Source organism: Larus michahellis, chromosome 6 (assembly GCF_964199755.1).
Source record: "Larus michahellis chromosome 6, bLarMic1.1, whole genome shotgun sequence".
NCBI lineage: Eukaryota > Metazoa > Chordata > Aves > Charadriiformes > Laridae > Larus > Larus michahellis.
This window is the reverse complement of record NC_133901.1, coordinates 122,962-135,870: the sequence shown is the minus strand read 5'-3', so window position 1 is coordinate 135,870 and position 12,909 is coordinate 122,962. Positions and strand designations below refer to the sequence as shown.

At 52.5% G+C, this 12,909-nt stretch overlaps 1 protein-coding gene across 18 annotated transcripts in view; it reads right to left on the bottom strand.

Moving 5' to 3' along the window:
* Positions 1-12,712, bottom strand: part of DVL3 (dishevelled segment polarity protein 3) — a 35,304-nt gene extending 22,592 nt beyond the window's left edge. For 11 of the 18 annotated variants that reach the window (XM_074591377.1, XM_074591388.1, XM_074591376.1 and 8 more), the window contains exon 1: positions 12,441-12,711. In XM_074591377.1, the coding sequence (XP_074447478.1) occupies positions 12,441-12,607 (167 nt within the window). In that variant the 5' untranslated portion in view covers positions 12,608-12,711. Of the gene's footprint in view, positions 1-12,440 lie in introns of all 18 variants that reach the window. The other 7 variants (XM_074591386.1, XM_074591385.1, XM_074591380.1 and 4 more) reach the window with 2 other exon arrangements.
* Positions 12,713-12,909: the final 197 nt, after the last annotated feature.

The following is a 12,909-nucleotide window of genomic DNA, read 5'->3' as shown; positions in this document are numbered from 1 at the left end:
ACAGAGCAGTCTGCTCGCCAGCACCCCCTTGTCCCGGGCTACCAGCACAGCAGCCGTACCCAGCACCAGCCCTCTGCTCTTGGAGCACCTTTCTGCTGGCCAGCCACCTCCAGAGCAGGTCTGGGAAGGCACAGACCAAGGCAGATGTCTGAGGAGAGGAGGAATGAGGTGTGCTTCCCTCATCATGTTAACAATTAATTCGTATATAATGACAGTTCTACACCAGATGACGACAAAACAGCCTCCACACATGTCCTGCCCTCAAGACACTGACCAGATCACATTACTCTCTCTGCATAACTTTGCAAGAGTCTCCAGAGGAAACCAGCCCAACCTCCTACCCGGTGGGAAGGGGCCTAGATGACCGCACCTCCCCTTCCCATCCAGCTGGGCTACCATCAGCAACATTCCTGCTAACTGGGTCTATAAGACATACAGAGAACCCCTATAAAACCAACAGGGAGTTAATAAAGCTCAAAACTAAGTTCCACCACAAAACATTTGCCAAAGACAATGAGAAGGAATCATGCAAAGAAGAGCCTTCCAGAGACACAACAGCTGCACGGTGGCAAAGAACGAACTTTGTCCTGGATCCCAGTCTATCGCAGCACTCTGAGAAAAAGGGCAAACAGTGATCCTACGTCCCTCTGGTCTCAAGATGCAGGAGGCAGCAGACAGCATGAGGGGTCTGACCACTCATAAGAACCATTTCTGACCATCGCTAGGACAGGGACACGTCTTCTATTTCTTCCTTACCTTTGGGCCCTGGATAATTTTTGGCGCAACCTGAACTATTCACTTCATTCTCAGGAAATTGTCAGCAAGCCAGGAAGAACTTGGAGAAAACCAACAGTATAAATGATCAGCCCCTACATAGGTCTGCTAGTAGAAAAACCCAATCAAAGGTAGAGAAAGGCTGGCTGTTTCATCTGGTCTCCTGCTTTTGATGGTGTCAGTGCAGGGGATGGTACAAGAAATTCCCTGTACAGAGGGACAGCAAATAGAGCATATTTTAGTAGCCTTTTGTATACTTCATTTATTTTGGCTCATACCAGTTATCTTCACCAAACTCCTTTCAAGACACAGGGCCAAGCCCTTGAACAATAAAACAACCAATCTCATACCAAGCATCCTTTACCAGGCCAGCCAAGCTTGCCGTCCAGCCATCACCCAGCAAACGAGCAAATACAATTGCTGGAAGAAAGAGACAAGAAAGATGCTGCAGTCCTAACCAAACCAAGCATGTGCTGGTACACTACTCACTCAACTAGAGGTCCCGAAAGCAGACAAGAGGCATAAAGCAGGAGCCAATCAATTACTGTAAATTAAAAGGAATCTGATTAGCCAAGAAGCAGGGAAAACGTGAGCTGTCTCCACCATGCTGCTGGTTTACTCTCAGCAACAAAAATACTCACTTCTTTTTCCTTCCTTTATGAAAGGCCTGGCCCACAAGACTCCTCTTGACACCTGATGGATGTTCCACTGGACAAAGTGATATTTAGGCAGTCAGGAGACCATCACCTGCCTAGGACTCCTCCAAAGGAGTGTCACGGGGAGAAGGCCATGGTCTTGATCTGGAAGGAGGGCATTTTCTGCAAGCAGCCAAGCTTTTCTGTTTCAGCAGCCTGCCTATAAGCGATGACTGGCATTAGTCCATAGTCTGCGTGAGGTGCTGTGTACAGAACCGAGTCCAGATCCTGCCAGGACTCACCTCTATGCCAGGGCTCAGCAGCCTTTCCAACAAGAGAGTAAGTTTCCCCCAGATTTAGAAGAGGATGGTGCTTTGGATTGCTACAGCAACATACCCCACTTCTGCAGGACCAAATCCAACTCAGAGCTGCTGCCTTTCTCTGACACTGTGAGCTCCCGGGCCTGACCCTGCCACATACCATTCAAAACCTTCCCACCTGCCACCTCCGACAACTGCACCCAAGGCTGGATAACAGTCAATGACCTCCAGAAGTCGCCATCACACATGATGTGAAACGTTCCTCTTGGGGGGGGTCTCAAAACCGCAGCTGCCAACTCCCAGGTCCTTCAAGGATGAATAAGTGCAGTGGAAGGCAGCACAACCTGCCTGCAGTCTGTAAGTAACCTACAAGCTCAGTAACTGGTCACTCTACACATAATTATTCCGAACACCAGCCCAGAAAGACTCGTCACACATTATTACTGCAACACGGCAATTTCCCATGTCTGTGACTCTAAGTCAAGTTACAACAGGACCCTGATTTTGAGCCTCCTAATTACCTGTGAAACTGGTATCAAAATCCCACAAAGCATCTCTCCTTTAGTCACACATAAAGTCACCACGAACGCATAACAGATAACACAGACAGACAGTCCCCGCCTCGAGTCTCCACACCTCACTGCATGGGAAAGTGCGTGTGCCATGCAACTGCCCGCCTGAGCGCAGGTACCAACCGCACCAAAGGTAACATCGTATGAAGGCACCAAAAGATTTTTAAAGTGTCCCACATTGGCATTATCCGCACATCAAAGAAGACTGCAGCATTAGGCTGCTGTGTTTCTGGGGGGGAATAATTCAGAAGCACAGACACGTGCCACATGAGTCTGACCCAGCTCAGACACATCAGACTCAGCACGCACACCCTGTATAGACGTTTCATACCTCTGCAGTAAGTTGGAGCTGCCCCAGGGAAACCCAGACAGAGTGTACCCCAGCTGAAGCAGGTGTTGCCACCCCAAAACTCCTCTGCCACTTCCAGGATGCCTGGGCAGGGAATAATCTTAAGAGTTTTCCCAAAGTAACACACCTTTTGGCCCCAGCTGAAACAAAAGATTTTCACTCTGGAAGGAAAATCCATCTCAAGGAGCCCTTCAGGATCTAGAGGTGCATTTACCAGCTCCAGGTCTAAGACAACTGGGAGGTCTGCCATAAGGGAACTCCACTGTGCAGCTACATCCATGAAAATCCACACTCCTCATAGCTACAATAGCCACTAAGAAAAAATTCAAATGAACACCATGTAAAGGCAAGACTTACGTGCATTAAGGCCCTATATGGGCTTCCAGTATAGCAGAGCCTCAGCTGGGCCCACAGGCAAGTCTCTCTGTGAATGGCACCAAAATACTGGTTGAGCTAGGCAGGGCTGAATGAACTGGGCCAGCTCGTTAGCCATATGCAAACAGAAATACAGAGTTTGCATATCCATCACAGCTTCTGGAAAAAGCTTCAGTTTGAGAAGCTGCTGCGCCCTGGGGACAACCCAGCAGCAGCCTCCTCCTGCCCCTGCCCTGCTGATCCCGGCCACAAAGCCAGGTTTGTCACCGCACTTCTGATACCACCCTGGTTGTCAACCACGTGGGCATGGCAGAGTGCAGCGTACAGGGGACAACCAAGTTGCTCGCAGACAGTGAGACAAAAAGTCCACGAATCTCAAGCAGGTCAGAGCAACGCTGAGGGAAAAAGGTGAAGCCCAGCAAGTGGTCAGGCCAACGTGCTGGTACCAGCTTTCCCACCACGATAACCCACGCAGAGCCAGAGCTCCCAAAACACAGACCCCTCTGGAAGACCCTCAGTGTCCTCAGACCAGCCTGCACACGGCAGGAGCTGCCAGCCATCAGAAAACAAGGAAAAGCCTGCAATAGCCTCTGTTACCCAGACCCTGGATTCCCAGCCTATCACGGAGACAGCTGCCAGCAATCAGAGGGGCCACGTAGCAAATAAATTCCTCTCCAAACCCTAGGGGCAGGTCAAAAACCAGCAGAGGAAAGACCTTCCCACACAGCAGCCGGTGCCAGCTCTCCCAGAAAGAGATCTCTGCTCCAAGTCATGCGAGGAAGCCTTCCCCCTCTCAGCTCACATCCTCAGCCAGGACCAGAAGGATGGACTCCCACTGCAGTGATTCAGTCTCCGCTCGCTGTTTCTTCTTTTCCTCCAGTTTTTGCAAAATATAAAATTTTAGCCAACAATACACACAGACAGATGGCCCAGTGAGGGGATAACCAACATGCAGGACTTAGTGGAGCAGGGTACCCAAACACTGCTTCTGCTGCCTTCAATAGCTAGTTGTGGCTGGAAAAACAATGCCTCTGGCACGTCTCCTTTAACAAATAACTGATACAACCACCACCACAGCCCCAACCCTCCACTGCGATACAGGATTACACAGCACAGGAAGGCCAGCGCCAGGCAGCTCTGCCTGCCAAAGCCTCTGGAGAATTCCAGCCCATTCCTGGATGGGCTTAATATTTGTGCTACAGGAGCAACAACACAACAATGGAAACAAGTGAAACCAAGAGCTTCAGGGGGTTTCAGGGGCTCAGGGAGACACTAATACTTCAGCTCTGCAAGCTAATGCAGTTCTTGGAGACAGTGATAATCACAGCCCAAGAGCTCACATACTCTCCTAAGGCCACCATGGCATTACATAGATAAGCATCCAGACAAAGCAGGCAAAGTCACAGAGATTAGAATAATTCCCGGATTTGTACCTTACTTCAACGCCTTCCAAAAAGCCTTCACAAAAGGATTTAGTCCAAAAATTTCCAACAACAGCCACCGGCAAGATTAAGTTTTACTTAACTTGCCAGCTGCTGCCTAACTAGCCAGCACCACCGGGACAAACACTAACACAGCCACATGGTGCCACATCCTCCTTCTGGAAAACCACCATCCATCCAGCACAGGTCAGAAGGGCAGGCTCTGAATAACAAACAAGGGATGGAGAGAGGAGGAAATCAATAGGAAACACCAAAAACACACAGCCGTGACTGCTGCCTCATCAGATGTGCAGCACGACGCAAAGCTGGTGCGACAACATGAAGGCAATTTCCTGCAGGCGCAGTCTCTGCTGTGCTCTGCAAGCCCAGCTCTCCTTCATCGGCTTTTACACAGATCAAATATCCTAAACCACAACATTGTTATACCTATTTGGATGCAGTCAAGGGTGGAGGAGTAGCACTTCATTACCGCAGATACCCCCAGCTCAACAGTTCAGCAACTGCCATGCAGACACGCAAGAGGCTTCCCACCACTATAAGTCCCACGAGCTCAAAAAGGACTTGAGGAATTTTAACTATGCTCCCTACACCTCTACATACATTGCCTTCAAGACTAGAGGGAGGGCCTGATGCCCACCCTGAGAGAGGACTGAAGCCAAACACACCTGTCCTGCAGAAAAGCTGCAGGGGAAACCAGATTTTCTCTGCTTATATTCACAGAGCCCTTCTTCCCTGAGCATCCCCAAACACGTACTGGCGGGTAACTACCTCCACCTTCAAGAGTTCAGGCCACAGGGCTACAGGCCCAGATGTCTCTGCCTGCTGGGAGACCGGGTGAGGAAATCACAGGTGAAGGAGGCCAGGCGCACACTGGAGAAGCGAGACTTACTGAAGGCTCAGTGCTCCAAGTGCACAGGCCTTGGGCTCGTGGGCCATCTGCCTCCATCTTACAGCACCTTCCTTCATGGAGCTCATTACAACACGCTGCCTCCCCAGCTGCCCGTCCTGCCCTCACCAGAGCCACGTAGGGAGGAACATCACTCCTTATGCCACCACCCAGAAGATCCGGTTCCCACTCTGCGGGGGAGCCAAGGTCTGGGATTTGGCAATGGCCAAGTTCTAGATGAAACTCTAAGAAGTTGTATTTCAGCAGGAACCAGAAGACTGAGCAGTGGGGCCACCACTATCATCCCGTAACAACGAACAACACTCAGGTCATGACTCAGATTATGGTGGTTTATGAGCCATTTCTAATAGCGTTTGGCCTTGACCTCAGAGACTGAACCATGTTGGAGCACAGCTGCACCACAGACAGTCGAGGTGCACGGATTTACTTCACGGCAATTTCTGAGATGCCGAGGTAGGTTTTTGTTCTGTGCAGGACGTTGGAGGACCAGAGTCCTCCAGATGATTTCAAAACATAGAACTGCATCAAAACAGCTGCGTTCTCATGGATGAGCAAAGGTTCCTTGACCTTTCTTTTTCTGTCAGAGCTGACAAGACAGGCTTAAAATTAAGAAACAGTCCCATCAAAAAGATAATTGAAAACAATACCTCTCCAAGAAAAATGCTGGCTTCAACATAACACCATATTTCAGGAGAAAATACATCCAGTCAAAAAAAAAAATTCTGACCAGCTCTAGCTGCAAAAGAAGTTCAATAGCTGTTGTAAAGCTTCATTGTTTGCATAGTACAGACACGGCCTTAGGGAAATTGGTCTGCAGCCCGATTTGGCTAACTTGGCTTTCGGAACGCCACCTCTGGGCACAGAAACCAGGCTACGACTGCCATCCAACGTGGCCTTCGGAGCACAGCTCCAACCACAACAGACAGAGTCGGACACCTATGGAGTTGGTAATAGCTGGGTCTGAACAGCAGGATGCACGCTGCCAGGCGCAGACAATACAACCCAGGGAAGGAGTGAATACCATCAACTAACCCTCTCCATCTGCACCCCAGCCCTGGCACCGCTGTGCCCCCCCCCTCCACCACCACCACCCTTGGAAACACCTCCAGCAGCAGCTACAGCCAGGACCAGCTCCAGTGTCAATGGGCCACCCCCCAGCACAGGCAGCATTACAGGAACTTCCCACCACAAGCGCAGACAGTGGTTAGCAGCTCTCTGCCAAATCCTCGGCAGCCCAAGAGACAGAGGCACAGGCTGCAGTAACCCACATGCAAAATGTCCAAAAAATAACCTCCAGTGGAACCTAGCTACCCAGGGCAGCACATCTCACGTGAGCAGGCAGGGAACCACACATCCTCTGGAGCAGGGAGCACAAGAGATGGGATGCTGTGGCTTCTCACATGGCTAAGTGCTGCCCTTGGCACAGAAAGCACACAAACTGGCCAGACAATGAAGAAAAGTTGACGGCCACCTCACAGACAGGCCAATGCTGTCACTTGGGCAGAAGTACCGCAAAGGATGTGAGCGTGCAAGGGAGTCAGATGCAGTTTTGGAGGCCCATTTGCTCACAGACCTCTTGCCAACCTCTTCCTCCATGAAAATCCATGCTGACATGGAAGCACTCTCCACCAGGGGCATGAGGAACAGGCAAAGGTCTTCTGCAGACAGCAAAGTTTCCAGCTCAAAATTTAAAAAATAAAGTTCCAAAAATCAAAATAAAACAACTCCCCCAACTCACGCTACAAAGAGCTGGCAGGAGAGGCAGGGGCACCACGCCAGCGGCTCACCACTGCTTAGGGACTGACACCACTTATTAAATCTAGGATCCCTTCCCCAGCTCCAAACGCTTCCAGCCAGAAGGACAGTCACTGCTGGCATCAATTTCAAAAAGATCCTGCAATAAAAATAAATCACTCAGCCTTTCAGTGAGCGTCAACGCGCTTCCCCATGCACATGTGCAGGAGATGAGGTCGCCAAATATTAACGGCATCTGACCCCAGCACTGGGAATTCCATCAGCGCCCGCTTTGTTCTGCCTCCAGAGCATTGCCCTAATCGCTGCCTTGTACCCAGCTTTGGAGAGCAGGTGATAATTAAGCAGGCCTGGATTAGATACCAGGCTACTGATTAGTTGGATACCAATTTTCACTCAACAGTCAAGACCTAGGAATCACTCACCACAGCTCTGAAGTTAAAATTAGAATCAAGACCTGGAAGAGAGAGAAAGCAGCAGCGGTGGGAGGAGCAGCACCATCCCACCACCGTACCTCAAATCGCTGATGTCCTCCCGGCAATGGAGAACAAGTAGGTGAGATGGGGAGGGAGGGGTGGTCCCCTTGCAGGAGAAGACCACCTTTCTGCTCTCCAGCCTGGAAGAGGAGAGGTGGCTGAGAGGAGATAAGCAAAACTATCACTCAGGTGCTTTCTCCACACGCAGAAGAAATTCAGACTTCCAGGCACTCCAGAATTTATGGAAAGACGAGACGGAACTTCAGGCCAGGTGATAAGGACCTACCCGAATGCACAAGTTTCACTCACATAACTGAAACTACTCTGAAAATTTTAATTTAAACTTTAGCATGCCCCTGTGGGAACACCTTTCAATTGATAGAAAATGAGCAGCATCAGTTACAAGCAAAAAATGAGTCAAAAGAAACCACACTTCAACTGATATAAGAATATCCTCAGAGTTGTAGCAGTCACCCGGTCAGACAAAAAGTCTAACCTGTAGTTCAGCTGGGGCAAACATGGACACAGTCCAGCTGGTGAGAAGATCCACGCTGCCCAGAGACAGGTACCTTTCTCACAATGGACTTGGGCAGGAGGCAACACTTTACACATCACTGAAGCCCACATCCCAGCAAACTATAAACTACCACAGACCACCAGCACAGTTGTTCCTTTCCCAACGCACAGGTCCCCAGGAGAACTTACAGTACTGTTCTTGCAGCACCTCTATAGAACTGAGAGCTCTGTCATGTTAAGACCCACACATGTGTTTGCCCAAGAAGCTCAAAGTGTCAAGTGGACAAGACAAGGCACGGCACAGGAGCACTGTTACTACTTCCACTTCACAGATTAGGAACAAAAAAGACAGAGAGTAAAAAGTTGGCTCAAAACTTTATGAAAAACTCGTGCATGGCTTGATAGAGAGAGATCTCACAGCGGCCATAGCACTGCACTGATCTAAGGCGCTCTCCTGCTGACCAGCACACCAGTCTTACCTGTAAAATGCTGAATAAAAAGACTCAAGCTGTAGATTAAAGAAAAAATAAAAAATCCTTCCTTCTCCAATGAGGGCAAGGTTAGCAGGCTCAGGGTAGTTCCACACTTCACAGCGAGGCACATCCACACAAGCTATCTCAGCCCCAAGAAGAGTGTACCACATCTATGCACCGTCTACACTTCTATCGACAGTCTGGTTAGCTCCCCCACGTCTCCAGCTCTGGGGTTAGCAATACACAAAGCCAACAAAGGCGCAAATATCTGCACCTGTATCACTGCTCTGCACCACTGCGCTCAGGATGGATTCTCTGTTCGCGGCTGTAGCCCACTACATGCTGCGTAGACCAGGCAACAAAACCCTCCAGCCTTCCTGCTGCTCACAGCTCCTCTCCCCAGGATCGGATGCATGAAATCTTCTCATTTTCCTCCTTCCCACCTAGAGGTGACACCATTCTGGGGTATTCTTAATCTGGAGCCGAGTGCTTTGACTAGGATTAGCTCCTGGCATAGCCCGACAACTCCACAGCCACCCAGGGGAGCCTCCGTTCACATTTCCAAGGAGATGTAAACACTGAAGCTGCTCCATCACTGCCCTGATTCTCAGAGCAAACAAATATTAACAAGATAAACAAAAGAACGAAAAATCCCACACACCAAGACTGTGGCTGCAACACTGCCTTGGGGATGGGGTGAGCTGAAGGGAACGCCAGGCTGGAGATCCACAGCCTGGAAAGATGAGGAAGAGGGAGAAACAGAATCAGTCTGGGCAACAAACGTGAGAGGAAGCATTGGACCACGTCTTGCTCCAGCTGACCCTGGAAGGTGAGATGTCTCTGTTACCAGTAAGAGATGACAGAACTTAGTCTTATGCCACAAGGATCCTGCGAAAGGTCCAATTGATGATGAAAAGCACGAGCCATCGGATCTGCAGGCCTCCTCTTAGTTGATCAGCTGCCATAAGGCCACCCACTGTTAATAGCTCGTCTCTTTCAGGAAGGGGCTTTACCCTGAGTGCTGCTTCTGGACGCGGCCCAACTGACCAAAACCAGCCAAGCTCACAAACTGTCAGCACGAGCCCTGCCATCCCCCGGGCTGGGCAGAGGGCATCGTGAAGGAAGGGGCCGAGAGGGATACACGTGTGAGAGTGCAACGCCCTTCCTTGACACGCAGCTTCTGAATACAGCTATCGTTAATCTCCTCCTGATTTTCACTAATTGCCCATGCGCTTACAAGCAGTCAAGCAGCTGATGTGCCTCCTGTCCGTCTGTCCCTGTCTTTCCCTGCAGGCTTGCTCTCTCCTGGATGCCAATTATCAGGGATCGTGAAATATTTCAGTTGGACTTGATGATCTTAAAGCTCTTTTCTAACCTAAATGATTCTACGATTCTATTTCGAGTGGTGCCGGGGGGCCCCCAGGGCTACTCAGAGACGAAGCTGCAGATGGACTGCTCTGGCTGTTCCCCCCCCTGCTCCAGCCAACCACCACCATGTTCTTCAGCTCTCTGGAAAGGAGCAAAGACAGTTTTCCTGATGGGGCATCCATAGGGGCACCACAGGAGGCTTTCTCCCCTCTGTTCCACACAAGGCCTCGTCACGTGCTGCTCCAACTGCACAACTCATCACGCAGGACTTCGCCCAGGACCAGGCTGCCCACATGCAGCCTCCGACCCCTCTGGGCTGTACCTTCCCTTCCAGAGAGGTTCATTCTTCCCAGGAGAATTAGCTGAACTGGTCCCAACAAAAATCTCATCCCATGCATTTCTGGCGGAACTAAACTCGCCGCGTCTTCCCAAGTGATCTTCCCCTCTCCCTGCTCGCATCCACAACTCCCTATGCTGCTTCACCGTGGAGTTTCATTAATCTACCATCTGCCTCCTCTTGTGGAGCCTTAAAGAAACAGAGGAGGATGAAAAGGCACAGCACAGAACTTTGCTGCCACCAGACCCCTCTTCCCAACGCAAGACACTGCTATTTATTACTAAACTTTGTTTATAGTTACGCAGACACTCTCCCACCCACACGGCAATGTTTCATTCAAGACAAGTTTGAATTCACTTCAAGAACAACATTTCAAAGGATCCCAAAGCATTTGTTTACAAACAGCAGGCACAGAGAATTTGCTTCTCCCATCAATGAACATAGACCCCTCTGAGACAGGGAGAGGCAGCTGTTTCGTAGCACCCAACACAACTCAACAGCTGAGGGACAGGAAATGATCCGCAGACAACTGATATTGCTGAGGAAATTTATGGAAAATGAGGGCTGGAGACTGCTATTTGCCTGTAAAGAACGGGGAAGCTTCTGAGCACTCAAGCTCTCCACTGGGTCAGGAGGAATTTAGGGAGGCGAAACGTCCCAGACTGTGGTCAAAGAAGTGACTCCAAATTTCAAGCCTCATCTGAAAGCTGGCACCTCCCGAGCTAACGGGAACCTGGGCACAGGCATAATTTGGCTGCAGAGGGGAGAGCACCTCCTGCCGAGGCAGCCACACCGATCTCCATCCAAGCCCCGAACAGGCCCAGCCCTGTTCAACGTAGGGTATGAGCCAAGATCACAGCCTAGGGAGGCATCTGGCGCAATAAGAAGACACTAGGAAGACTATAACACTTAAAGCTTTTTGCAGTCCCAGCCTCCATACACAAGACTTACTGTAAACACCAAATCTTTAGAAGGGGGAAAAGAACCCAGAGGAAGGAGACTCATGCAACTCTTTCAAATACCAAAGGGCTAGGAATGGTAACGGGTCACATGTTGTGGAAGCCAAGAGAAGCTACATTCCCAGGACGGAAACGGAGGTCCTCAAAAAGGCTAGAGGAGAGTCAGATGTAGGAAGACTCTGGACAAAACAGAGGGAGGACAAAGGGTCTCGCAGGGAGTTGGCCTCATGTGATACTTGCTCCCCAGAACAGTCACCGATTCTATGAAGGCAGGAGACAGCAGGGGCTCCCCAGAAGATTAGTCAGTACAACCATCCAAACAAGGGACAGAATATACCTCCTCGCCTCCAAACAGCCACATGTGATGGAAGGAACCAAAGGGTAACACAAAAGAAGCGATGAAAATACCGGCGCTGGGAGAGAGCTGCCCTGCAGGAGATGGGATGCGAGGCCAGGCTCCACCTCTCCTCTATACAAACCCGTGCCCACCCAGAGACCAGGCACGGGACATCTTACCCTGAGGACCGGACACGCAGAGGGGTACAGCAGGTCCGGTGCACAGCCCTGGCCCAGAGACGGGCAGCACGTGGAGAGCTCTCACTCCTTCTCCACCGAGGCAGGGGAGGAGAACACGGGTCCCCGTTACCCCTTCTTCCCGAAGACGGGATGCAGAGCACAAAGCTGCCAAAATGGATGGTCCTCCCCAAAATGGATGGTAGGAGAACTAAACTGTCCCCGGACCCAGTCCCTCGGAAGGGCTGATGGACGGGGCCGTGCCCCCGCACCCTGCCGGCGGGGGTAACACGGGGCACCCTCCCCAGGCAGCCCCATGGGGAATGCCCAGGCCCTTCAGGTGGGAGGTGACGATCCCGAGGAGGACAGGCGGGGGTCGCCCGCCCGCCCCGGGCGGCTGCGCCGGGAGATGCCCCTGGGGCCGGGCGCTGCCCGAAGATGGCGCACGGGGGAGGGCGGTGACCCTCGGGCGAGGGGACGGTCCCCTTCGGGGGCGGAGGGGCCGCCAGCCCCGGCCCAGGCGCTGTGCGGGGCGGCTGTCCCCATCCCGGCCCCCCCGCGGGGACCCCGCGCCCCCCGGAGGCCGCGGCAACCCGCTCCCCCCGCGGGGACACTGGGGGCTCCCGTCGCCGACCCCCCCGCCCCGCGGCGGCGGTCCGGGTCCGCGCTCACCCGAAGTCGTCGTCCATGGACTTGAAGTAGAACTTGTAGTTGGGGCGGTTGAGGAGGCCCTTGAAGTCGCCGAGGGTGACGCGCTCGGCCGGGATCGGCAGCTTCACCAGGTACGGCGTCTCCTGCTCGTCCAGGTGGTAAATGATCTTCGTCTCGGCCGCCGCCATGGCGCCCCTGCCCGGCCGCCAGGCCTCCGCCCGCTCCGCCTCGGCCCCGCCGCCCCCGGCCCGGCGCGGCCCGCCGCCCCCGGCCGCCGCCTCGGCCCTGGCCCCAGCCCCGGCCCCGGCCCCCGCCCGCGCCCCAGCTGCGGCCTCCGCGCCCCCCGGCCCCCGGCGCCCCTTGTTCTGCGGGTCCCAGCGCCGCCCGCCTCCAGAGCGCAAGCTCGGGCTCCGGCGGCTCCGCCCCGCCCGCCCCCCGCCCCGGCTCCGCCGGAACCGGAACCGGCGCCCCGCGGGGGCCGCACCGCCCA